Consider the following 26,812-nt stretch of genomic DNA (forward strand, 5'->3'; position numbering starts at 1 on the left):
ACTCGCAAATTTTAAACCTTCTTAGAATAAAAAAGAGAGATCTAAAAAGTGCGCCGTTGCCGGGGATCGAACCCGGGTCACCCGCGTGACAGGCGGGAATACTTACCACTATACTACAACGACTTGTTTGATAAGATTTTGTATATATTTGCCATAGCGAATGTTACGAATACTCCCTCCGTTTTTAAATACTTGTTCAATTTTTCCATGCGCGGATTTTTAGGAGAAATAAGAGAAAGTAATAAAATATGGAGGTAGTGGGGTTGGTGAAAGAATTTTTTTTTGTAAAAAACCAAAAGTAGTTGAGAGAATTGAAGGAGATAATATGGAATTAATATTGTTGGATCCACTTGGTGAGAGAAATTAATTAAATATTGTAAAAGCTTTTCAAATTAGGAAATGGATCAAGTATTTAAAATCGGTTGGAAAAGGAAAGTGGAGTAAATTTTTAAAAACGGAGGGAGTAATATTTAGGGCTGTCAAAAGCTAACACGATACGGTAACCCGACACGAAATAAGCGGATTTGGATCCAGATTTCTTGACCCGTTTACATAATGGGTCAATACGAAATTAAACGGGTTAAGTTTGTGTTGAAATTTTCAACCCGAAACCGACATACATAACCCGATTATATAAATAGGTTGAACAACAACCCTTCAACCCGAACCTGACACACAACTATTAATTAAGGGTCTGTTTACTTCAACCTAATTTCAGTTCAGTTCAGTTCAGCTCCTAATTTCCTTCTCTCATAAAATATTCATTTCAGCTCAGTTCAATTCGGCTCCAATCAGTTCAGTTCAGCTCCTAATTTCCTTTTCTCAAAAAATATTCATTTAAGCTTAGGTCAGTTCAGTTCAACTCCTAATTTCCTTCTCTCATAAAATATTCATTTCAGCTTAGTTTAGTTCAGCTCTAATCAGTTCAGCTCCAATCAGTTCAGTTAAGCTCAGTTCAGTAAATGTGAACAAGCCCTAAGTAGTAAAAAAACTGAATTTTTTTAATCAAAACTTGTAATTTTGTTAATTACCTTGACACTGCCATTTATACATTTTGGTAATTTTTTGGTGGTTAATTTGGCGAAAAAATTATAATGTTTATCTTTTGTAAATTAAAATTTAATAGGGGTGTCCATTCGGTTTTTGGTTTGGATTTAGCCCAAATCCAGTCCGATCCGAAATAAATTTCGGTTTTTAATATTCAAATCCAATTCGATACGAATTACTTACCAAATCCAATCCGATCCAATCCGAATTATAATTCAGTTATTTGGATCCAATCCGAATTAAAACATGTTGCTAATTTTTTTGGGCCTAATACGATTATAAAAATAAAATTGCAAATAAAATATCAATTCTTGAAAGTATAGTAGTATATGATTTATACAAGTATTGAAAACATAGTTTACATGATTAAAATTATTATAATCATAAACATAGTTTAACATGATTAATATTAACAATTTTTTTTTTTTTTGTAAAATAACGTTTTCATAATTCGGTTACGGAGTATTTCGGTTTTTTTATCCAAACAAGATCAATCCGATCCGATCCGAAAACCCAAATTTTCAAAAAAATTCAATCAGATCCGATCTGAATTAAAGCTTGAATCCGATCCGAATTGATAATTCGATTTGGATTGGGTTGGATTTCGGTTTTTATCCGAATAATGGACACCCCTAAAATCTAATTTGGCGATTAACTTGGATGGTTGTATTGTTAAAACTACTAGTTTAAAACCCTTATAGGATCTTTTGCTAAAACACTAACTTTAAACTGTTGTAGTATAGTATCTTAATGAATTAATGATGTCTATCCTTTTTATTTTTGAATTGAATATTAATTAGTTTATTGCGTACTATGTGGCCATGTGGGTAAAAGGTTATTCAGGTAACCCGTTTAATAAACGACTTAGGGTTGACTTAAGGGTTTTCAACTCGTTTAATCAACATGTTAGATTTGAGTCAAGGGTTTTCAACCCGTTTAACATCGACACGAACACAAATCGAACACGACACGACCCATTTGACAACCTTAATATAAATATTTGTAACTTATTTTATTCATATATACGACAGACATTCATAAACCCTAATTAAACCTTCGTTCTTAGTTTTGAAAGTTGGGAGGAATCCCGAATGGCCACCAACAATCGAAAGAAACCCCGGTTAAAAAGGTCAACCAAGATCGATCGAATAAGTGAATTACCAGACGCAATTCTCCTCCATATACTAAGTTTTCTACCGGCATGCGACGCGGTTTACACCGCGCCCTCCCTCTCTAAGCGCTGGGCTCCTCTTAGGTCCTCCCTTCGCTCTCTCGTTTTCCGTGAACATAATTACCCCAATGTATCCGTATCCAAGTATGTCTCTTTTGTGGATGCAACTTTAGTCAGGTTCAATTTCCAAAACATCGACAGATTTTGCGTTGCTTTTCACTATGAAACTCCGCTTCAAAAGTTTGGTTACAATAGTTCTTTGCCAACCATGGTAAACCTAAAGTGGATACTTGGGTTGCTTTCGCGCTTACACGTAAGGTTAAAGACCTTGAATTGCTCTTTATTCTACACCCCGGACATCATCAGATAAGGTATGTGTTGCCTAGATTCTTGTTTGAAAATAAGGTTTTGACAAGCTTGAGTATAAGAAATTGAGAGTTTTCGGATTGCAAAAGCTCGATTGATTGGTCGTCGTTGAAGACTTTGTTGATGAAAGATACTAGTTTGGATGATAAAGTATTGGCAAAAATAATGATGGGTTGTCCGCTTTTAGAGTGCTTGAAATTGGTTCATTGTGATGGGATTAATAACTTAGATACCTTCTCTAATAAATTGAAGGTTTTGGTACTTGATAATTGTAGATTTCGTTGTAATGAAGTGGGTAATAAGCTAAGAGTTTCAGCTCCTTTCCTTAAACTCCTTGGTTGTTTCTAAGTTTATGTGTTACAAGAAGGTTGTGTTTAAGAATTTATCTTCCTTGATGGAGGCAACATTCAAGGAAGGAAATACATCGTCGTTTGATCGAATGAATTACAATGATGATGATCGACCTTATGAAAAGGATGATGTTGAGGAGAGGGTTACTATGGTGAGGACCTTTCTTAGTAGTGTTCAAAATGTCAAAAAACTCACTTTCGGAAGTTGGTGCATCCAGGTTAGTATATTTCAATTTTATTTAGTTATATAAGTAAAGTCCCGTAAATATAATTAAACAAATCAATAACGACTTCAAAGAAACAACAACTAATAAAATTAATCAAAATTTAGTTAAAATAATTTAAGCTCAGCAAAAATAATTAAATTATTGTAAAATTAAGGAAAATTTGACAATTACCACCTTCTGTTATGTCCGTTTTAGCAATTACCACCTTCTATTTTTTTTTTTGAAAATTACCACCTTCTATTTTCAAAAACATCAAAAGTTACCACCTTCTTGCCCCTCAACTACCACGTGACGTTATTTTGGGCTTATTCTTTCCATTTCTTCCCTATTTCCCTCACATTTCTCATTTCTAACTCGATTCCCATCCCCCCTTTCACTTCTTTTCCCCCAAACAATCAAAAACACTTCAATTCACTCCTCCAAATCAAAATTGACGAACACTTATTGGTGGTTTGGGGAAAAAAAGTGAAATGGGAGATGAGAATCCAAATAGGAATGAGAAATGTGAGGGAAATAGGGAGAAAAGGGAAAGAATGGGTCCAAAATGACGTCACGTGGTAGTTGGGGGACAAGAAGGTGGTAACTTTTGATGTTTTTGAAAATAGAAGGTGGTAATTTTCAAAAAAAAATAGAAGGTGGTAATTGCTAAAATGGACATAACAGAAGGTGGTAATTGTCAAAATTTCCTAAAATTAATTTAGTTTTTAGCAAATAATTTAGTAAAATTAATTTGAGTTAAAAAAGAATCAGATAATTTCAGTAAAAATAATTTCAATTGAGCATATAATACGTGAAGAGATTAGAGCCTTTGTGATTATATATATGACTTTGATTCATTTTAATAGTTGGACAATATGTAGGTTCTCTTAATGAAGCATTGCCTTATTTGTTTCCAAATTGTGTGAGTCTTACTTTGGATATCAACCTAAAGAAATGGGAACTCCACGGAATAGCAACCATGCTTAATAATTGCCCCAAGCTAGAGAAGTTGACGATCAACATGTGGACTTCATCGTCTAAAAGAGTATGATTCTTCTCATTGTGTTTCTTTTCTATGATACACTTTTTTTCCTTTTTTGGTAATTCTACGGTGTAATAGTTTTCTTATTTCTATCCTACTTTGTACCATGTATACCATTTAACATGGGTATAAAGAGTAACCTGATTCTATTTTAGGAAATTTGACAATTTCACGGACATCTTATGAGAGCTAGTGCGTCTCCAGATGGAAGAAGTATGTACATACATAGCTTATATACTGTAACTATATTTATAATGTCGCTATTTCATCCTATTGTATGCAGGTGATGTATGATAACGTCACTTATCCCAAATTTATAAAAATGAAAGGTCTACAACACCTTAAGACAGTGAAGATTATTAACCTAAATCCTCGTCTGAAGGGTGGTAAAATAATTTACGATTTTTTGGCGTACCTCTTGAGACGTGCAAAAGTGCTGGAGAAATTGTCTATATATACAAATATGTACGATGATAAACAAGGCGTACCAGACCAGAAATTGGGGATGGATACAATTGCTGCACTCTCACTCTTTCACATGCTGTCGAACCTCCCAAGGTCCTCCCCATCTGCTGTGATTCAAATCAACTAGACACGGGTTTTTGTTGTGCTGGTCACATTCGTTCTAAGGTCGTGACATGGTTTAGGCTTGGTTTAGTTTTAACTGCATTGTTGCTTTTGTTTGCTTTTCGAATTATGTTCTTTTGCTTTTGTGTTGTGCACTATTTTGAGATGTTTATTTGATTGTCGAGAATTGAAGAGAATGCAAGTCTCGACGAAACATTGCCCCAAGGACTAAGCTAAGGTATACTTGATCTAGTCTGTGGGATAACTTGATCTTAGACTCTTGGAAAGCTTGTTTGATTGTTGATGATGATTTGTATAATTCAAATTGGATTTTGAATCATGCCATATGTCCCGGAAAAGGCTAACCAATATAGTGTTATAAATGTTGGACAAACATAATTATATTGACCGTATGAACAAATTGGAGTCATCTTCGTCGTCTGGCTACTGCAAGATGATACTCATTCTATCGATCTCGACTCCCCAACTTTATTGTGACATTGATTTAAGAGTGTGTGAGCTTATTGATTTTGATAATAAGTGCTGGAATTATGATTTACTTGCTGCAACTTTCTCTGAGGATGACTCTAAGGCGATAATTAATATCCTTCTGTCGAATACTTGGACTAGAGATAGGAGATTCTGGTGGCATACCAAAGATGGTCTTTTTTCGGTCAAGTTTGCTTACTGGTTGGGAAGAATATAGGTAAGGTAAGAACCCGGGAACTGATGCACGGGGACAGAGAACATGAGCTCTGGAGAGAAGTCTGGAAGATTGAGGGTCCGCCAAAATTACGCCATTTTGTCTGGAGGGCGTGTAAAGGATCATTGGGGGTGATCTGATGGATGTGTTGTTTGCTCGTCATATTCGTCCCACGAGTGCTTGCTCGGTGTTTAGGGCTGCCTGTGAAACAATTTTGTACTCACTTTTTCATTGAGCTGTTGTGTTGGTTGGTGGAGAAGCTCGACAAACAGGGCCATCCCGTTAAATTTCAGGGCCCTGTTCTAAACTATAAAATGGGGCCCTAACGGAAAAAAAAAATTATAATACTTAAATATTATATAAAAAATAATATCATATTATATATATATATATATATATATATATATATATATATATATATATATATATATATATATATATATATATATATATATATATATATATATATGCATATATATATATATATATACATATATATATATATATATACACACTTTATAAAAGAAATCTTATGTATTCAGACTATTATTTGAATAATTAACAGCATCATATACAACTTCATACTAATCTAAACCTTAAAGTTATTTAAAAAGAGCTTTTCTTCTAACACTTTTGGAAGCAAATTCATCAACCAAGTCTTCATATTGTATCGTCTCCAACAGATCATTTTCGATCGCTATTAATGCTAATCCATTAAGCCTTCTTGTAGCATAGTAGATCGTAGGTACGTTTTCAGCAACTTCAATTTAGAAAAGCTTCTTTTTGCAGAAGCAACAGTCATAAGTATAGTTAATATAATTCTATACGCAATAGTTGTATTAGGAAAACAATCTAAACCTTTCAAAAACTTTAATATATCAATGGGTCTTTCTTTTTCATCAGGCAATATATCTTAATAGCTTTAGCTCCACAAACAAATCATTCCCACAAATATCAGATTGCTCATTATACTTCAAAGCAAGTTCCAGATGACTGCAACATGACTTCAACATTGCCTCATCCAATGATTGCAACCTGTGAGAGCTAAACATAAAACGAAATATACGTTCATACTCTTCATATTGCTCAAATCTATTGTTTAGAGAAACAACAGCTTGGTTAACAAGATAAAGAAAATAATTAATTCTAAAAGAATCCTCTCCAGATAACTCCACTGATGGAGTATTTCTATTATCATCCACCTGCATTTTTCTCCTAATTATACGTCTTTGAGGGGATATTGGATCAACATCCAATTCAATAGCAATTAGCTTAGCAATATTCATTGCCTTGTGAAAACCAGTTTTCCTGTATTCTTTGAAAAATGAAATCAGTCCTTTTATTTTTCCCATAGCAACATCAATAAACATATTATTTGATTGCAATATTTTACTGACATTATTTATCACAAATAAAATATCAAACCAAATGACTATTGCCATCAAGAATTCAAAATCACCAAGCTCATTAGTTGCTAAGGATTTAGCTTCACTTTGAATTTTTGAATCAAGATCTTTTTCTGACAATTCAAGTAAAGCCTCTCTAAAATCAGCCAATTAATATTTAATAGCTTTGACACTTTCTACGTGGCTCTCCCATTGAGTGGGTGACAAAGGTTTTGGTGTCAAACCTTTTACATTATCTTTCAAAATGTCCCATTGTTTTGTAGAATTGGCAAAGATTGTCTAAATGCGTTGAATAACTCCAAAAAAATCTCTTGCTTTAGAGCATGAGTTAGCCATATCACACAATGCCAAATTTAAACTATAACAACCACAAGGAGTATAAAAGGCTCTTGGATTTAAGTCTAAAAATCTTTTTTGCACACCTTGATGTTTTCCTTTCATATTTGATCCATTATCATAACCTTGTCCCTTCACATCAAATATGTCAAGATCAAGATTTTTCAATTCATTTTGCAAAACATTATAAAGTCCTTGGCCAGTTGTATCATTCACATTTAAAAATCCTAAAAAGGATTCTTCAATGCTAACAGAGTTTGAAGACACATCCACAAATCTAATGATCAAAGACATTTGCTCTTGGTAACTAATATCGGGTGTACAATCAAGCATAATTGAGAAATACTTTGCTTGTTTGATTTTTTTAATGATTTCTGTTTTGATGGCAGAAGCAAGCAAAAGTATTAGCTCATTTTGGATTCTATGTCCAAGATAATGAACGTGAATTTCATCATTTGTAATACGTCTAACATGTTCTTGGATAATGGGATCAAACTCTGCTAGCATTTCAATTAAACCCAAAAAATTGCCATTGTTATCTTGATACAATTTTTCATTAGTACCACGAAAGGGCAAAGTATGTTTAGCAAGGAATTTTACTATAGATATAATTCTTTTCAAAACCTTTTTCCAGTGCTCCTTTTCTTTCTCAATCAAATTTTGAACAGTTTTATCAATAGTTTCATTCTTTTGGAGCCTTAGACGCAACACATACCAAGTGGTCATATTCTTAACATGTTCCATGCCCGTCTCATGTCCCTAAGCCTCTCACCAACATGTGCCCAATCACCAAAGCCCTCGTTTGTTAATAGGCCTCTACCAATCCCTTTTTTAAAGACTTTACAACAAAAACAAAATACTCTATCGAGTTCTTTAGAATAGACAAGCCAATCTCTATCACATTTTTCCCTATTTGATAAAACTCTAGTATACAAATTAGCCGTAAAGCATCTAGAGAATTTATCTTTAGGGCCCTTCACAATTGAAAAATCTCTTTAAGGACCTTTTGTCACTATTATATCTATCATTCTAGAATCAAGAGCATCCTAATTTCTAGGATCAAATATGTCAAACAAAAATTCAGATTTATTTGCTTCTTCTACATTGTCATTAGCATTATCTTGTGTGTGTAACATCTTCAAATACTTATGAATAGATATGGACACATGGCTTATAGTGTCAAGTTAATATGTATTTAAGTAATTAATCTTGTGTGTGTAACATCTTCAAATTTCCAATATGTGTTGCTTTTGGTTCAAACGTTTTACGATACCAAATGGATACGGATTCTTGAATTGTATGTTGCACTAAGTGGAAGTTCAAGTCTTTGTACACTTTCATTTATGCATGAGATTGTTTTGTGATGATGATGTGTTTTTGTAATGTGTCTAGTTTAATTCTTAAAATGGGGGAGGATTGTTGAATAATTTTGAGAATTTAGACAAATTTCAAGTTAATAATTAATTTACTTAGGCAATGGTGTTGTAAGTTAATTAAATAAGATTATTAAAGCAAATAATAAGAGTAATTAACCTTGGTAAAAAGGTTGAATGAAGAACCTTGGTTTAAAGGGAGAAAGCTCAATTAATAGGAAGCAAAAGGGCTGGAGTTCTGCCACCCTCTTAGCCGCCCGGTCTAGTCGGTAGCCGCCCGATCGGGCGCGAGGCTGCTTCTGGTACTTGCTCCACCGCCCAGTCGGGCAGCCGCCGCCCTACCGGGCGCGAGAACGAGACACAAATTCTGCTGGGTTTTCGCTCGATCGGGCTACCATCGCCCGATTGGGCGCGAGAAGCTGCAGAGATCGACGTCCATAATTGCCTGGTCGGGCGGTGGCCGTCCCGATCGAGCGTGGGTCTTGGATGTTTGAAATTTATGGTTAACGTTAGTTTCTTTCGTGAGAATTGAGTGGTTTAGCTTTGTTATTTGCCTTTAATATAAATATGTTCTTTTGGAACATATGTGTACAGACTTTTTGAGAGGAGAAAAAGTCAGATTCCTTTTTCTTCTTGAAAGTATATTGCAAAGTTTAAGTATCATCATCATAAATCCAAAGGCTTAATTACATTGTATTGTAATCATCCTACTTGTGATTGCAATTGTTCTTCGTTGTATCTCCTAAGTAAATTTTCGTGATACCCGGTTGTAGTATAGGGTCGGAATTATACTTTTGGGAAGCCTTTTCTTTTGACTTTCTTTTATTTAGCTTTTTAACCTAGAGTTCGTAAATACTGGCACGAAATCCCGTTCACGCCTTGAAGATTTTACCAGTTTATTTTGTTTGCTTTCTTTGTGACCCTTGTAAGTGTAAAATCCCCAACAAAGAACATTATTGAAATCATCATCATGACCAATTTCAAGAACAAGATTTTCAATGGCTCATCACTAACATTCTCAGGATCATAATTTTCATTCTCCATATTAACAGTTTCAACATTAACATCCTCAACAATTGGATTTTTAGAACAACCTTGGGGCTCTTTTATCAGAAATTTATCAAGAGCCCATCTTTGAGATTGAGTTAATTATTCCTCTAATTTTTTCTTTTTCTTCCACTTCTTATATCCAGAATTATACTTTTTTGTTATAGGAGGCATAATTAGAAGTATGACAATTATTTAGTAACCAGGCAAGTTATAAATTTAACTAACAAAAAAAAAAAAAAGCTGGAACTCTGAAAGGATAGAAACAACCTAAAAAGTCTAGCAGACCACTAAGACCAGCAGTATCGATCAAACACCACAATCATACCCAGACACCCTGCGCTGAAAATTGCTATTCGTTGCTTGACAATAGAAATCGAACAATTTGTATATTTCAATCTGTAAAAAAAAACATACAGTATTGTTAGTTTTTACTTCAATTTTACAAATTCCTCAAAAATCTAAAATTCAATTAGATCATAATAATCATATATATATATATATATATATATATATATATATATATATATATATATATATATATATATATATATATATATATATATATAATAAACGAAAATCAAGAGAATTAATGATAAAGACTGAAAAATTAATTCTTCCATTGAAAATTGGAAGAGGAAAATGAGATAATTACTAATTATTTTTGGGTAAAATAAGAAGGTTAATGGAAATTTCATATTCAAAGTAATGAAATTAAATTGGAGATTGGAATTTGGAAAGTTTGATATTATTGAAAATGGAAGGTAGATTGATGGAAAGTAGATTGGAATTTGAAAAGTAAATTGATTGCTTGGAATGCTTGCGGAGTGCGGAGATAACAATGGCTGACTTTAGTTTTTTTTTATTTTTTTTATTTTTTTTTAGGGTGGGCTTTAAGTAAAAATGGGCCCTATAAATTGAAGGCCCTGTGCAGTAGGCCTGTTTGCACAAGAAGAGGGTCGGCCCTGTCGACAAAGCACAGTTGCGAGAATTTTTGTGCTTGGCGTAGGCAATGTGACACTGCAGAAACAAGGTAATCTTCGATGGGGGAGCTGATTTTGATGGAGCAATGGCAGCTGCAGGTTTTGTTAAACTCTATAATGACTACAAGGAGTATAATGTCAAGGTCGGAGGACATGTAAATGCTCCAATTAGCTTCTCTAATGCTGGGTGGGTGCCGCCTGCTAGGGGTTATATAAAAGTCAATGTTGATGCTTATGTGCCAAAAGAATCTGGGGTGTGTTTTGGCGTGGTGATAAGGGATGATGGTGGGAGGATTTTGGCTGTGGCAACGAACGAAGAAAATGAAATGCTCTTGGGACCCTACAATGGCTGAACCGGCTGCCGCGAGATATGGTGTCGAGCTTGCTAGAAATATGGGACATTTTAAGGTAATACTTGAGTTTGATTCTCTCTCGGTGGTGAAGGCTATTAGGTAATGCAATGTCATGAAGGTGCTGCTCCTCTATTTTTATTTTATGAAAATATCTTTAGAAGACTAGAATGTGTGTTGATTTTGTTAGTTTTATTTGTGTTCATGTAAGACGGGCGGGGAATACCGTTGCTCATTTAGCTGCTAGATGGGATCGGAGACAGGTGATGCTTTAGAATTTTTTTTACGGACTCTATACCTCAAAGTTTGCTTACTTTGGCGGACCTTGATTTAATAAATTGATCCCCGTTTTCTTGTCTTCAAAAAAAGAACAATTCATATCCCTTCATCAAGAATTCGAAAAAAGCAAACAAAAGCATTGAGATCTCTAATATTGTTAAATGATAACATTATAATGAATTAGGTTCAAGCTCCTTTTCATGTACATGACAATTCCTACTTAGAATAACAATAGTATTTATCCTAGGAATATCAACATTTAAGCATAGCCTACATGACTACACCTCGAAAGGAAATATTTGATGAACCGGTTTCTTTGGAAGATTGTAATTCTATCAACATTACAACATATACTTACACGGTTACACCAAAATGGTAAATAGCTATAGAATTTTGGAGAAGAATATGCTAAAATGGCAGTGTGTGACATTGCAACAAAAACTTACTGTAGTATGTAATCGATAGCTTGACACTCCTAAATAATTAACACTTAAAGATATGGTGTCTATAATCTAACGCAGCCACTGGAATGAATATTAGTATAAAGCCTTGTTCACTTCACCTTAAAAAAAAAACTATTCAGTAAAAATAATTTCATTTCAGCAAAAATAATTTCAGTTCGGTAAAAATAAGTTCATTTCACAAATAATTTCAGTTTAGTAAAAATCAATAAATTTAAAGAAGAAATATAACAGAGAATCAGTAATAATAATTTCAGTTTAGTAAAAAAAAAGTGATGTGAAGTACGGGGCCTAAGTGTATGTTCCCTTAAGCAAATATAGCTACAAAAAAACAAGTAAGGCCCTGTTCATTTCACCTTAAATATTGTTGCTGAACTGAAATCATTTTTATTGAACTGAAATTATTTTTACTGAACTTAAATTAATTTTACTGAAGTGAATTTAATTTTATCGATTATCTGTTATATTCCTTCTTTAAAATTACTGATTTTTATTGAACTGGACTTATTTTTACTTAATTAAACTGAAATTATGTTTACTGAATTGAACTAAAATTTGTGTAATGAATTAGGTCCAAGCTTGTTTCATGTACATGGCATTTCCTACTTTGAATTACAATATATTATTTATCTAGCTAGGAATATCAACATTTAAGCATGTATAGCCTACATGACTACACCTCGAAGGGGAAGATTTGATGAACGATTTTTTTGGAAGATTGTAATTCTATCAACCTTAAATCATATACTTACACGGCTACACCTCGAATGGTAAATGGCTGTAAAATTTTGGAGAAGAATGCTAAAATGGCAGTGTGTGACATTACAGCAAAAACTTACTATAGTATGTAATCGATAGCTCGACACTCCTAAATAGTATAAACACCTAACGATATGGTGTCTATAATCTAGCCCAACCAGTGGAATAATTATTAGTATAAGTGTTTGTTCCTTTAGCAAATATAGCTACAAAAACAAGTTAATTGCAACGATAGTTAATCATGAATCGCGTGACCTAATTTGAACCTACTCAAATTAGTGTTATATTTGCGTGTTTAAGTCTTGTGTGAAATTGTATCACTACTAGGTTAGATTCCGTGCCATGCACGGTGATCTTTATATATAGTTATATATAATTGATTGAGAAATATTATAATCATAAATTAGTCAAGAAATAATAAAAGTATGTGATATGTTAATTTGATATTTGCAATTTTTAATTGTAGCTTTCAATCTAATCTAATATATATATATATATATATATGTAAAGGGGAATTTTTTCCCGAGTTTTTAGAGAGCCACGTAGGATTTAATTTTTTCGGTGCGCCATATAGGATAATAAATTTTAGTAGTAGCCAATTAAATACGAGATTATTAATTTCTTTTAGAATTAAATAACTTAAATGACACGTAAGCAAAATTGTCGAATGAGATTTTCCAGTTTAAATTAATTAAATATAAAATATTATCTTTTGATATTAGGAATTTTATATAATTATTTAACAAGTTTAGCACATCTATTAACTATTACTAAAACAAAAGTTGCTGACGTCACCATTGCCCACGTGTCGCTTTCTCAATAAAAAAATTTCCTTCTAAATGCAATGATGATGTCATGATTTTTTTTTTCTTTTTTAGTAGAGCTGTCATATTTAACATTTTTGAAATTTAAATATTGGAAGCTTCTATATTACAACTAAAACCTATTAATTTATCGTAGGAAATTGAAACAATTTTTTTTGGTGTTTAGAGAGCCACAAGGGCAGGGGTGAGAATCGATCCCAGTATTTCCTGAAACCAGAAAGGAAGCTCTAACCACTTGAGCTATCCCTCACTCTCAAATTGAAACAATTTTAAATAGCACACTAATAAATGACCTCCTACATTGAACTATGAATTAGACAACGTTGAACAGATACTGTATCATAATTTTGATGAAAATAAAAAAAATTTAAAATTACAAAATATATGTAATTCTTATTTGTATTCATGTATAATAGCAATTTATTTTTAAAATGTACAAATTTAAAATAGGTTTTATATAAATAGTGCATCGCACGGGTTCTAAGCTAGTGTTATATATATATATATATATATATATATATATATATATATATAGGGGAGTTTTTTTCCGAGTTTTTAGAGAGCCATGTAGGATTTAATTTTTTCAGCGCGCATGTAAGGTAATAAATTTCTAGTGGTAGCCAATTAAATACAAGATTATTAATTTCTGTAGAATAATTAAATAATTTAAATGACACGTAAGCAAAATTGGCGAATGAGTTTTCCTAGTTTAAATTAATTAAATATAAAATATTATCTTTTGATATCAAGAATTTTATCTAAATATATAAAAAAATTTAACACATAAAAATATATATTTAAAAAATTCAAACAAACTGTGCATCGCACGGGCTTCATCTAGTACACAACTAAAACAAAGTAGGCAAAAAAATCTGAAAAACAATTTTTTTTTATTGTAAAATAGGTCACTAATTATTTATAAATATTGATTTTTGGTATATATTTCCCAATTTTTTTTTAGAAAGATGTGTGAATAAATTTATTTTAAATATAATAATTATTACGTGTCAATATGGAATATGTACAAAAAAAGTATGATTTTTGTAAATGATTTGTTTCCTTAATTAAAATATTTTTTTAAAAAAAAAAAGAAAAAAAACTAAGGACACACCAGGAGATGACACGTGTCATCGCAGGTGTGTCTTTTAGTATAAGTATTGATTGATAAGTCTGTAAGATTCTAAGCTAAAAATTTCAATTAAAAGTTTCTTAAAATAAATTGAAAAAGCGATTTTGTCTATGTTAATATTTTTGGAAACGAATTTATTAACCATTTCAATAATGGTATTTTCGTCGTTAAGTGTTTTCCTTATGAATTCGACATACCTAATTAAACTTTTACAACATTATTTATGTCTCGTGCACTGCTAAGCTCAATACCTGCAGATCTAATTAACCTAACTAGATTCGCCCTCCATTCTGTAATGATTATTTCATTTTTCCTTTATTGATCATTTTAATCTAAGTCATTTTCAGGAACATATTTAATTATGTATTAATATTTTTAAAACATAATATTTTTAAACCAACATATCGAGATAAAATTTACAAATCTCACAAGAATACATTTTCTTTGAACTTTCCTTCTATTCAAATGAAATGTTAGAAATGAGATAATCACAAAAGAACAAAATGTTAGTAATTAAGAGAAAAGGGTTCAATTCATACAAAGCCACTACATGGGATAATTGGATATACAAGTGTATTTTAGTCGTTAAAATGTGTAATCGCCACCGGAAAGAACAATAGACAAAAATTTTCATAAAATAAAAATCAATTACTTGAAGTAAATCCAGAAATAAATAATTATATAATTTATTTTATGTCTATACCATCAATCGATTACTACATATATAATTGATATTTGATTATATGTTAGTAAAACTGATACGGAGTATTGTTTTACACTTTGCATTAGTATTGAAGCTCATATATCAACGAAGAAATACAGTTAATCGAACTCAATGATCTATCCTTTTGTATTTACAAATTAATATATTTATTTTCATATATTATTTTATATTTAACCTTTGTATTCTATCAACGAAGTAAATATAAGTGATAAAATCGAAAAAAATAGTTAAAGTAAATAATTTTTTAACCTACAGCACACATTGCGTGCATTTAGGGGTAGTGCTTATAAACCATTGTGGAAGTTGAATTGGGTCACTTTCGGATTAGCCTAATTCGGGTCGGTTTTTGACACCTTGGACCCAGGTGTGAACCCTAGCAACTTGATATATAAGGTCATTTTATTACATGCGGCTGTCTATTAGGTTTTTACATTTCATCTCATTCTTACAAGCAGACAAGAGAGAGAAGCGACAAAACAAGTAAAGGACTCCCAATTGTCAATTGATCACCTCTCTAAACGGTAATTTCACTCCATTTCTTTTTGTTTATTTTATAATTTCTGATGTTGACTTCCTTTATTTATTCAAGATTCAATCTTTTTATTTTCCACTGTTTAATATTAGTGCGGAAATTTAGGGGCTTTTTAATATAATGTCAAATTTCATTGAATTTTGTAAATTTTATCTCACTCAAATTTATGGATCAACGGAAAACGACATAATTAAATGAATTTTGAGAATTCCAATCGTTGTTGTTTGATTAATTCGATTTTGATATAATTTTGTAAAAAAAAAAAACTGAAACCCTAACAAATGACGTGCATGTGTATGGCTTATAAAAATTAAGGTTTTACTGCAATTTTTGGTTATGGCTACTTATCTGATCTATAGGTGTCAATTTTCAATCGAGTCATTTGGATGTAATTTTTTTTTTTTTTTTTTATTATTATTATTATTATTTATTTATTTATTTATTTTCCTATCTTGATATTGGGCAATTTCATTTGTGAATTGTAAGGTATGACTTCTCTCGTTGACTCGTTCGTTTCGAGTTATTTGCTAGTTGTTTGTTTGTGGTTTTGATAAAATATGTCAATTGATCTGTAGTCTGTAGCTGTGATTTGCGTCACCATTTTTATTCAAGTATAGATGAATAAAGTATTCGTTTTGGTATTAATTAATGAATTGATTTTGCTATAAAAATAAAGTAGTCATCTTTGTCATGGCTGATGTTAGATTAATTGTAATTCTGCAGAATTGAACGACGACGTTAATTATACATAATTTGATAAGTGTTCAAGTGTGCTTGATTTGTTTGGATAAAATCAAGTTATACAAGGATGTGGTTTTGATTGCTATAATTGTGACAAATAAATGAATATCAATAATGAAATTCAATGGCCTCATAAATTCTATTAGATTTTAACTAAACATTAATATTTATATACGGAGTATTAAAAAAGAGAAATGAAAAAAAAATGCATATACGGAGTATTCGAGCTCTTTATCTTTTTTTTGATATAAGATAATCAACCTCGAATCTTCAATGAATTTGCTTATATTCTTTGTTATCTGTATGGCTTATATAAATTAGGGTTTTACTGCAATTTTTGGTTATGGCTAATTATCTGTTCTCTAGATGTCGATTTTCAATCGAGTTGTTTGAATGTAGTTTATTAATTGATTTTTTTTTTTATTTTGATCGGGTAATTTCATTTGTGAATCGTAAGGTATGACTTCTCTCATTCGTTTCGAGTTATCTGCTAGTTGTTTGTTTGTGCGTGGTTTTGATAAAATATGTCAATTGATCTGTGGCTGTGATTTACGTCATCTTTGTCATGGTTGATGTTAGATTAATTTTAATTTTACAAAGTTGAACAACGTTAATTATACATAATTTCATAAGTATTCCAGTGTGCTATAATTGACACAATCAATTTATACAAGGATGTGGTTTTGATTGCTATAATTGCGACAAATAAATGAATATCATTAACGCAATTCAATGGCCTCATAAATTATATTAGATGTTATCTAAACATTGATATATAAAAAAAGAAAAGAAAAAGAAGCATATATATGTTAATTGCTGATTTCCTAAAGTGTGAACTTCGAGCTCGTTATCTTTTTTTGATATAAGATAATCAACCTCGAATCCTCAATGAATTTGTTTATATTCTATGTTAATCGTTGTTATATATAGATAGATCACCTCTAGTTGCTTAAACTATGCTTGATTATAATATAACTGATTTTGGCCATGTTTGGTAATTAGCTGTTAGCCGTTGATATAGTTGATTGTATTAACTGATTTGACTAACTAAATTATTTTTCTTGTTGAATATCTTCATCATAGGGTGAACACTACTCTCTCTGATCATGGATTCAGACAGTGATATGACTATGAGCGACTGGGAAAATGCTGGAGAAAGCGAGGATTGGGAGTTAGAAGGAAGCGAGGATTTGGAGGTAGAAGGAAGTGAGGATTTGGAGGTAGAAAGCAGCGAGATGGAGGAAGAGGAGGAGGATGAGGAGGAGGAGGAGGAGGAAGAGTGCGCGAAGGGAAAGGAGAAAGTAGAAAGCAGCGAGGAGGAGGAAGAAGAGAGTGAGGAGGAGGAGGATGAGGAAAAGGAGGAAGAGTGCGGGAAGGGAAAGGAGAAAGTAGAAGGAAATGATCGTATTAGTGAACTACCAGATGCAATAGTTGAAGACATACTATCATATATGCCAATGATGGATGCTATAAAAACAAGTATACTGTCAGAGAGGTGGCGATGGTCTTGGGCCTCCACCACCAAACTTGAATTCCTGTTTGAAGAGTTCAATGACACTTTGGATATGTTTAGCGAGTTTATAACATCAACAATGATGCTCAACAGGTCTAGTACAATCCATAAGTTTGTCTTGAGATCATATTTTGCAGCCTTTATGTCTCCGACAATCAACTTCTGTCTTGGTCAATTGGTGCGTAAGCATGTCGAGGAGCTTTGCTTGGATTTGGATTTTTGTGTTGAGCCTCCTGGTGCATACTGGCTCACGCCAGAAATTTACTCATGTGAATCAATAAAAAAACTGAGCTTAACTGCTTGCCAGATCTTTCCTGCGGTTACCGTGAATTGGAGATCACTCCGAGATCTTTCCATTGAAAATGCTTTTATCGATAATCAAGTGATTCAAATGATTCTTGCGGGCAGTCCACAACTGGAATCGCTGTTATTAAGAGGTTGCGGAGGGTATAACCATATCAACTCAACTACTCTGACAAGACTCGTAATAGGTACTTATGGAAATGAACCTGATCCGAATACATGCCTAGAGATTAATGCTCCCAATCTTCATTCTTTGGAACTTACTGATTGTATGAGGATTAAGCTGCAAAGTTTGAGGAATTTATTATCGGCCTTGTTGACTGTCAGTCTTGCACTCTTAATGGACGGCGATGATATTAATCCTGATACAGCCATTGATAATAATATTAATGTAGACGATATCTATCAAGACATGGTGACCGGTCTTCTAAACAAAATTCGTCATGTCATGTATCTTACACTTGGAACATGGCTAATTCAGGTTAGGCTACCAACTTTATATTAGATCAAAATTGGAATCAATATGTAATACTAATCGATGTTTTTTTTTTTTTGAATGTTTTCAGGCTCTCTCAGCACTTGAATTACAGAAATTTTCTCCGCCATTTTTACAGTGTAAGCACTTGACATTGGATATCGATCTATATGAAGAGGAATTCCCGGGGATTAATAGTCTGTTGCGATCTTCACCCAACTTAGAGAAGCTTGTTGTAGATTTGTCTGGCTTTCATGATTATGAGGTAACTATTGAATTTTCCTATCTTTTCTCTGATTGTTTCGTTCTTTGTTTACACGCATATTTCTTTTTTTTGGAAGTGCCATACATTTAATTTAATACTAGTACGAGTACATGATAGTCTAATCTATATGGTACAATATTAAAAGTTGGTGATATATGTGGACTTGTTTTTATTATGCAGGAATACGAAGGAGGTCCTGGGGAGATATGGAATTTCGATGCCAATAACTACTGGGAATCGAAGAAACTGCTATCTAAGTGTCTGAAGACTGTTGAGTTTATTGGCTTTAATGAAAATGTGCCCGAATTTGCAAAGTTTTTGTTACAACATGCCAAAGGCTTGGAGACGATGACCTTCTCTAAATCAAAGGGCAATAATTATGATAGGCGGAGATCAGATTCTGGCCAAGGGGAAGATTTCTCTGGAATAATCAGTGAATTGCTGAGCTTTCCGCGGTCCTCACCTCATGCCAAAATCCTTATCGAGTGATGACTCTCTCAGTGTTGGTGGCTGTAGACCCGTTGTTGGGGCAATAAGTATCATTTATTTGTTGAACTTTTTTCATCCAACTTCTTTTAATGTTTGAAATTTTTATGTAGTCAAGGTCTCAAGGAGCATTGCATTTATACTGGATTTTATGAATGCTCATATTTGTGTATCCTCTTTACATGTGACATGCATGTTGTTGGGGTTACATGTTAAATTTATTCGAATCTTATTTGACAATTTGTGTCAATCATATATGATGAATTTCATCTTATTTATAACTTTTGCTGGTTTCTAGTTTATCATTACTTGGGTATGCCTCTCTCTGCTAGAGTAATCTTGTTTTTTGTCGAAAGCTAAATTTCTTGCTGTAAAATCTTATCAGTGCTTGTGTGTTGTTTAAAATTGCGATGAAATATATTTTTGTAAAATTGACTTTAGCTTTGAGTATTCCAAGTTTACATGAATAACACAAAGGCCACCACAACGACTAAATTCTCACATATTAAGCATATCGAAGATTTAAAATCCTACCGTAGGCCTCTTCTCTACAATCACTACATTAATGCTATACTCGATGACCAAATTTGTTCAATATTTAATTTAATGGATTTAGATACACTGATTAGGAATTAGTAGTGTATACTGTATAGTAGCAGTTAGATATAATATAATCTCTCAAACCATCATAATTTGCTTGGTAGTGTAATCCTTTATATATCGAATGAAGTATTGTACTTTGTATTTAAAGATTGCGCAGGGTTTAATTGCAATCGCATTATCTGATAATAGGAAATTTCGCACTTGAATTGGTTATTCTTTTAACTAAATTTGGGTGATTATGCCTCTGTATGAGGCATTCCATTTCGCAACTCTCGGTGTTGTGAGAAATGGAGATCGATAGACCTAAAGATGATATTTCAAGCATCAATAATTTATGTACATTATCATTGGAATGGATGATATTAATTTCTCTTACAAATTTGTGTACATTTTCATTACAGTTACTACACTGCTTACTAGTATCACTTACTTGTATTATCAAACAAAATGTGAGACAATACTAAAGACATTAGAGTGTATCTGTTACTATGTTAGTCCATAAGACCAGAACGAACCACAAAATTTCTTTTACGATTGCAGCCTTTTTCTTAATGCACTTGAGAGGCTGTTGCCAATTCTCGCATGTAATTATAACGACAAAGCCTTAGTTCCAAAATGATTTGGGTTGGTTAACCTGAATCATTAATTAATTCTTGTTGGAAATAATGCAAAGGAAGTTTATTATTTTTGGAGGAGAACTCTTTGTCCCACATTGGTGAGATAAGGAAGGCTTTACTTGGTTTAAATATGTGTGTTTGTACATTGATGTTTGAAGTGCTTTCCCTATTGTTGTGGGCTAGAAGGGTGCATCTCTGCGCGCTGTGGTCTGGCCGGTTCAGTTTGAGTTCGTGGCACGTGCGTTGTGTGGTGGGGCTACCTTTAATGGGCCAAGTCATAATTGACGTTCTAGTTCCGCAACAACGTACTCGGTGGTGAATTTTGTCTTCTAAGACAATGTTCTAAACACGTCACAGCTTTTCATTCTATATTTTTCTGATTTTACAGTATCTTTTCCTTGACAGTTTCCATAATTCTCAGTACTTAGCTTGCTGGTGGCATATTTCCGACCATAGGAGCTGTATGCAATAAGCTAAGCAACAAAGTATCATTTCTCCTTTTTCTAATCTAGACATCTAGTAACAACTAACAATTAATGAGCATATGCATCTTGTTTTATTTCCGCTCATAGTCATTACATGCAGTTTGTTCATAAAATACATTAATACTTTCTCTATTTTCTTTTACTTGCAACATAACCTTTAGGCGACGATTAGTGAAGGTAAACGAATTAGGATAAGAAGAAGGATAAAAATTGTTTTGATTAATTTATTTATTTGGTCGTTTATGTTATATAATCTCAACCTCAAAATACGTGTTACAAGGCTTTGTTGCAAGTATTAAAGATGAAAAAGATTTTACATAAATAATAAATGTAATTTAAATATATTACTCCTTTACTGTGAGTTGATTAAATGTTCAACCTAAAAATCTTATGCAATATATACTATAGTGACTGATTGCCGATCTTACTCTTCTTAATTATCACAAAGTATATGCAAACCAATAGATTCCTTCATAAAAGTAATTAAGTATATATAGGTATTTTTGGAATCAAAATCAATATGTATGCGGAGGAATCAAAACTTATTTTAAGATACTACTCCGTATATTAAAGCAGTGAGAGTTAAGAATAACTCAGGTTGTTAAAACTTTTCTCTTGATTGCTTAACTTGTTTTAAACCTATGAAAAAAGTGACAAATTCACATGAAATAACTATTCAGTTGACTTAAGTAGACGACATTGACTTGTCTAAAAATAAAGTATTTCGTCTGTCTTATAATATAGTTTCCGTTTTTCATTTTTGGAGATCTAAAATGTTGTTTTGTTTCTATTTTTGAATAAGTATGTAAAGATCATTATACCCTCACTATTTTAAATTTATTCATAATACTATCTAATTTACCCTTAAATTTTACACATGTCAAATACTTTTTTCTACTTTCTCCCTCTTAGCTCTTGACTATGAAGTGTACTTTTTACCTTAATAAAGAATACAACCAACAATTCCGGCGGACCACTTAGCTGGTTTTCCAAATGGAAGGCGACAAATCAATTACCGGCGACTCATACGGCGGCGATACAACCTCACGCGCCAAGAAACTCAAACCAACTCGTGATCGACTCAGCGACTTACCCGATTTAGCACTCACTCACATTCTCTCTCACTTGTACATCGAAGAAGCAGCAAGAACTGCCATTTTATCGAAACGTTTCAACTCAATCTGGAACTCAGTTCCCGTACTCAATTTTTCCGCCGAGAATTCCGGCAAAGTTGGTGAATTCTTCATCAGTTTTGTTGATATTGCACTTAAGCTGCATCGTCGCCGGGAAATCGAGAGATTTTCCGTCCAATTTGGGTATGATTTCATGTTTTCCAGCCCTGTTGATGATTGGATTGAATTTGCTGTTAAAAAGCAGGTTAAATTTCTGTGTTTAAATTTAATTGAGAAGCGTGGTAAAAATTGGCTTCGATTTCCGATTATTGAGTATAAATTGCCAGAATTACTGTACAATAATCAGAATTTGGTTGAATTGGTTACTAATGCTTGTAAATTTTCTACTGAGTGGTTGATTAATTGGAGTTCATTGAAGTTATTGAGTGTGTCGAGAACAAAGATGGATGAGGAATTGATTTCTAGGGTTTTGAGTGGGTGTCCTGTGTTGGAGACATTGGAATTGAGGGAGTGGAGTGGTTTTGATAAGCTGAAGATTGAATCAGTTAGTTTGAGGGTGTTGAAGATTGTTGAGGAGCAACATCCGAGTTATGTTGTACACCCCGAAGATAATTGCTTCTTGGAGGTTTCGGGTCCGAATCTTGTGTCCTTGGAAGTTTCGGGTTCTTTGTATAGGACCAAACTTCGGTTGAGAGATGTAGGGTGTTTGTCTAATGCTACGATGAATTTCGAGATTATGCCTCAGAGGCATGGTCCTAAAAATTCTCGGTATGTTGTGAGGGATCAAGATATTATAAGGGAAGTTCTTGAGAGTCTTTGCTTTGTAAAGGCATTGACGATTGGCAGATGCTGCATTAAGGTATCATCCTTTCTGTCATGCTTCTCTTAGCATTATTGGTAGATCTTTAGATGTTTTCATAGCTTCAAACCATTTATGTTTAAGTAGTATTGATTCTACTAGTAGGAAATATTTCTGTATCAACATTGGCTCTTATTGACAATAAGATGTTCCCTGAAGATGGTATGGTGAAGTGTGTTAGGGATAGAATGCTAACCTCCTGATTGCTGGACTATGAAACATGATGTAACTTTTCTACTACGTATAATGAACTTGTAATATTTGTCATCTTGAAGTGTAGGAAGTAATTACTACAGAATGCCTTTTTCTGAACTTTATAGATGAGCATCAGGCGTTTGAAATACAGTATGCATATGTTTCATTCACTTTGAAAAGCATGCACTGTTCTTCCTCCCTTTTTTACTTTCTGGACAAGAAGCCTTTCCTCTTACAGTAAATGAATAATATTGCAACTAAAATATTTGTATGTTAAGATAAAATGAAACCCAGAGCAATGTCCTGTTTTTTCAGGGTTTTATGACTTTATCTCCATTGGTGAGCATATCTTGGCCTGCAACTTGGATGTGTTGGATCCATGTATATAATGTTTCTCGTTCTCTTTCTTGGTGGCTTGCATTTGCTATTATAACCAAATGCTGATTATATTAACTGATTCTTGTTTACTTGTATGTACTAGGCTGTATCTACATGTGAGGCTTACAACCTATCATCTCCTTGGTCAGAACGACGAAGTTTAACTCTGTGCATACCTATACTCAAATGGGATCATCTTGGAGTAGCAAGCCTACTACACAGTTCTCCTTGTTTGGAGACTTTAGCCATCAGACTCTCTTATTGTTCTGATACGGTAAGCTCCTTGTACCCTTCTATCGTTTCTTTAATTTACTGAGAAGTGTTCACCTGGTTCTGTAAGTTCTTAGGCTATAACCCCACTTCTTAAGCTAAGAGCTCTATAGTATCTCGAGTCTGTTATATGCTGAAATGTTATGTAAGACAAAGCATAAACTATTGTAAGACCAAAATTAAAAGCTCATATATGTACAGAATTGGGTAAAAACCAAATCAACCAAATATTTAATGAGCTTGTCAGGCTACCATGGATTCACAGATACCTTGTATTTATATAATATCAGAACCTTCTAGGGTTCCACTTTTAGGAAGGGTTAGAACAGGAAAGGTAAGGATCACACATCTTGTGAAACTGTCTCAGACTATTAATTTTCATGCATTTCATTAGCACTTGCTGCACAACCTTCTCTCGTACACTATAGCATTATATTCCATATGTATTATATGTTGCCATATTTGATACTTGGAAGATCTGGGTATTTTGTTTAACTCTGCAGTCTGCACCCAAAATATTGCTTGTTTACCATGAGACTAAATGAGGAACCTCCGTAGAGGTAACACCTTTTTTAAAATATAATTTATTTATGTTATCCGTTTCTTTCGTTTATTTTTTTGCCATTAAAAGTAAGGTGACTTAGATAAAGTGTTAATGGTGAACACATCCCTTGAGCTGGCCACTAAGGGTTGTAAGGCCCTATTTGAAATTTCCACACTTTCCAGAGCTCTTGTCTGTAGAAGTTTTCTGCACATTTCTTCCATGAACTTGAAGACAAAATATTGCATAGAGGGGGAATAAAAAACGGTCTTGATTGATTGTAATGTGTTTGCATGTTTCAGTATCTAGTGCTTTGTCAACCTAAGGTTAGCATTGGCTGATACTCTGGTATTCAATTTCATTATTTAAAAAAAAAAAAAAAAAAAAAAAAAAAAAAAATCAATGAAAATGCTGAAAGGGAAATATCCCACATGAATAGCCATGAAACTGACAGATATTTTGCTTCATATTCTCCTCCACAGCTCCAAAATACAATCTGCTTTTGCTAAAATTTTCAAAAGCATGTTTTATTTGGGCGGACTTCACCTTTTGCAGACAATAAGAGATCTTCTGGAAAGTTGAGGTGTTTTGATTTTTTAACTTTTCATGGTAAAGATGACCCAAGTGACTATTGAAACTTAGGATAAACTTCAATTGTTCGAATGCATTTGAATAACACAAATATTGCATTACCCAACCATGAACTCATATCTGTTAAGTAATCTGCAAATTATCGTTTGACCTTCTATTGTTCATTTGTTCAAGTTTCAAACCCTTGGCAATCAATTGGAAAGAGGAAAGTGGATTGCATCCATATAATCCATTGATAAAGTTTGCTATTCCATATTCAAAGTTGTTTCTTCAAAGCATGGAAAAAGTGATTTAGGTACTGTAACTTTGTGATGCCAAAATGGCTATATTGTGATTGTGTTATGGTGGTTTCATTATGTGAGCCAAATAATGCAGTAATACACTACTGCAAGTAGAAGAATGCAAGCAGTAAGCTATTTTTTCTTGGAATTGGACTCCTTTAGTTACCTAAGTGGGGTGACTCAGTAACCTTGGGACTTTCTATTTTGGCTAAGACCCTAATGCCATGGGTGTTAATTGCAGTGTGCTGTGGAGCATCCCTTTTCCAACAATTGTGACAAGGGATACTATTGGAAGTCTTGGAGTACGATTTCCAAATGTCCCCTTCAGCATCTTAAGACAGTCAAGGTCACTGGTTTCCATGATTCATGCACATCAATGAAGCCCCTGTTTCATTTTCTGGAGTTTTTGCTTCGAAACTCTAGTGCTCTTCTAGAGATTGCTATTCAAGCGTCAAGATATGTGACACAGGGGACAGTAGATGAGGCTCTAAAGCTTCTTGATGTTCCTACAGCCTCCCCCGATGTGGTAGTGCAATATGAACCCTCTCATCTTTGGGTGGATCCCTTCTACGTGCACCAAAAGTCAGCTCTTGTATGATTCAGTTGCCCTAAAGACGTGGAATCTGGCATGTTAATTAAGAACTTAAAAGTGTATTTATATTAGGCTTCATAAATTAATCATCCACAACTTTTCAGAATATCCTTGCCTAGCTTAACTTCTATTGTATTTTTAATAGAAAATCTAGCTCATAGCTTTTTTTCAATGTAAAGCATGGCAGAGCATGACTACGTTGTCTAAATGGAACATATATTCAGTATGAGCAACTAAGTACTCTTTTTAGTAGAAAATCTAGCTCATAGCTTTTTTTCAATTCATATCAGGACCAGGTAGCCGGATTTTTACCAGTTCAAGGCTAACAGGGCTAACTACTGAACAGTGGCACTGGGTCTTCTCTCTACCCCCTCCTAACACACGCACACTAAACCCTCTCACTCAGCTCTCGCTGTGTCACTGTTAAACATTGTCAACAATCTTTCGTTCTAACAGTCTCACAACCCAAATAGATTTCTTTTCCGATCAATTAAACAACCTATCTCAGAAATTTCACACAACATTACATTCGACAGCCAACAAATCTGGTTTTAACCTGCACTCTATATCTATCACATTTACTGGACTGCCTGGTATAATCAAAGGTCAGCATTGCATCATGTTGAGGTAGCAACTTTATCTATACTTATAGGAGGAAGTATAAATGTAGGGTTGAGAGACAAATGAAAATGTATCACAATATAAAATAATATGACAAATGTCCGGGAGAAAGGAAAGAGATATAGAGAGAGCGAAAAAGGGTTGGGGTGGGGCCCATCTGAAAAAAGACAAAAAAAGATAAAAAAGACAAAAAAGTATTGGAACCACA

The 26,812-nt window shown here is 33.2% G+C and overlaps 3 protein-coding genes and 1 non-coding gene across 4 annotated transcripts; 2 read left to right on the top strand and 2 right to left on the bottom strand.

Annotated features, from left to right (window-relative positions):
- Window positions 1-51: 51 nt before the first annotated feature.
- TRNAD-GUC (transfer RNA aspartic acid (anticodon GUC)) lies at window positions 52-123 on the bottom strand. Its single transcript has one exon. It is a non-coding gene; the product is annotated as a tRNA-Asp (tRNA).
- Window positions 124-7,137: 7,014 nt separating this feature from the next.
- On the bottom strand, window positions 7,138-7,938 carry LOC145578259 (uncharacterized). Its single transcript, XM_081635614.1, has one exon. The coding sequence runs from the start codon at window positions 7,936-7,938 to the stop codon at window positions 7,138-7,140; it is 801 nt and encodes a 266-aa protein (XP_081491740.1).
- A 9,564-nt stretch (window positions 7,939-17,502) lies between these two features.
- Window positions 17,503-19,441, top strand: LOC145578260 (putative F-box protein At1g49610). Its single transcript, XM_081635615.1, has 3 exons — window positions 17,503-18,693; window positions 18,779-18,952; window positions 19,133-19,441. Exons 1-3 carry the CDS (start codon window positions 17,503-17,505, stop codon window positions 19,439-19,441), a joined length of 1,674 nt encoding a protein of 557 aa, XP_081491741.1.
- Window positions 19,442-21,958: 2,517 nt separating this feature from the next.
- Window positions 21,959-26,229, top strand: LOC145579469 (putative F-box protein At1g49610). The gene is made up of 3 exons (XM_081636716.1): window positions 21,959-23,135; window positions 23,812-23,982; window positions 25,633-26,229. Exons 1-3 carry the CDS (start codon window positions 22,137-22,139, stop codon window positions 25,987-25,989), a joined length of 1,527 nt encoding a protein of 508 aa, XP_081492842.1. The 5' UTR covers window positions 21,959-22,136; the 3' UTR covers window positions 25,990-26,229.
- The last annotated feature ends 583 nt before the right edge of the window (window positions 26,230-26,812 follow it).

The sequence above is a fragment of the Chenopodium album genome, chromosome 14 (genome assembly GCF_948465745.1).
Source record: "Chenopodium album chromosome 14, dcCheAlbu1.1, whole genome shotgun sequence".
Taxonomy (NCBI): Eukaryota; Viridiplantae; Streptophyta; class Magnoliopsida; order Caryophyllales; family Amaranthaceae; genus Chenopodium; species Chenopodium album.

Excerpts from the sequence above, each read along its gene's own strand:
- LOC145578260 (XM_081635615.1), top strand. The coding sequence starts at position 17,503 with ATGGATTCAGACAGTGATATGACTATGAGCGACTGGGAAAATGCTGGA. Across the intron at positions 18,694-18,778 it reads TTGGAACATGGCTAATTCAG|GCTCTCTCAGCACTTGAATT; the intron begins GTTAGGCTACCA and ends GAATGTTTTCAG. Across the intron at positions 18,953-19,132 it reads CTGGCTTTCATGATTATGAG|GAATACGAAGGAGGTCCTGG; the intron begins GTAACTATTGAA and ends TTTATTATGCAG.
- LOC145578259 (XM_081635614.1), bottom strand. The coding sequence starts at position 7,938 with ATGGAACATGTTAAGAATATGACCACTTGGTATGTGTTGCGTCTAAGG.
- LOC145579469 (XM_081636716.1), top strand. The coding sequence starts at position 22,137 with ATGGAAGGCGACAAATCAATTACCGGCGACTCATACGGCGGCGATACA. Across the intron at positions 23,136-23,811 it reads TTGGCAGATGCTGCATTAAG|GCTGTATCTACATGTGAGGC; the intron begins GTATCATCCTTT and ends TGTATGTACTAG. Across the intron at positions 23,983-25,632 it reads TCTCTTATTGTTCTGATACG|TGTGCTGTGGAGCATCCCTT; the intron begins GTAAGCTCCTTG and ends TGTTAATTGCAG.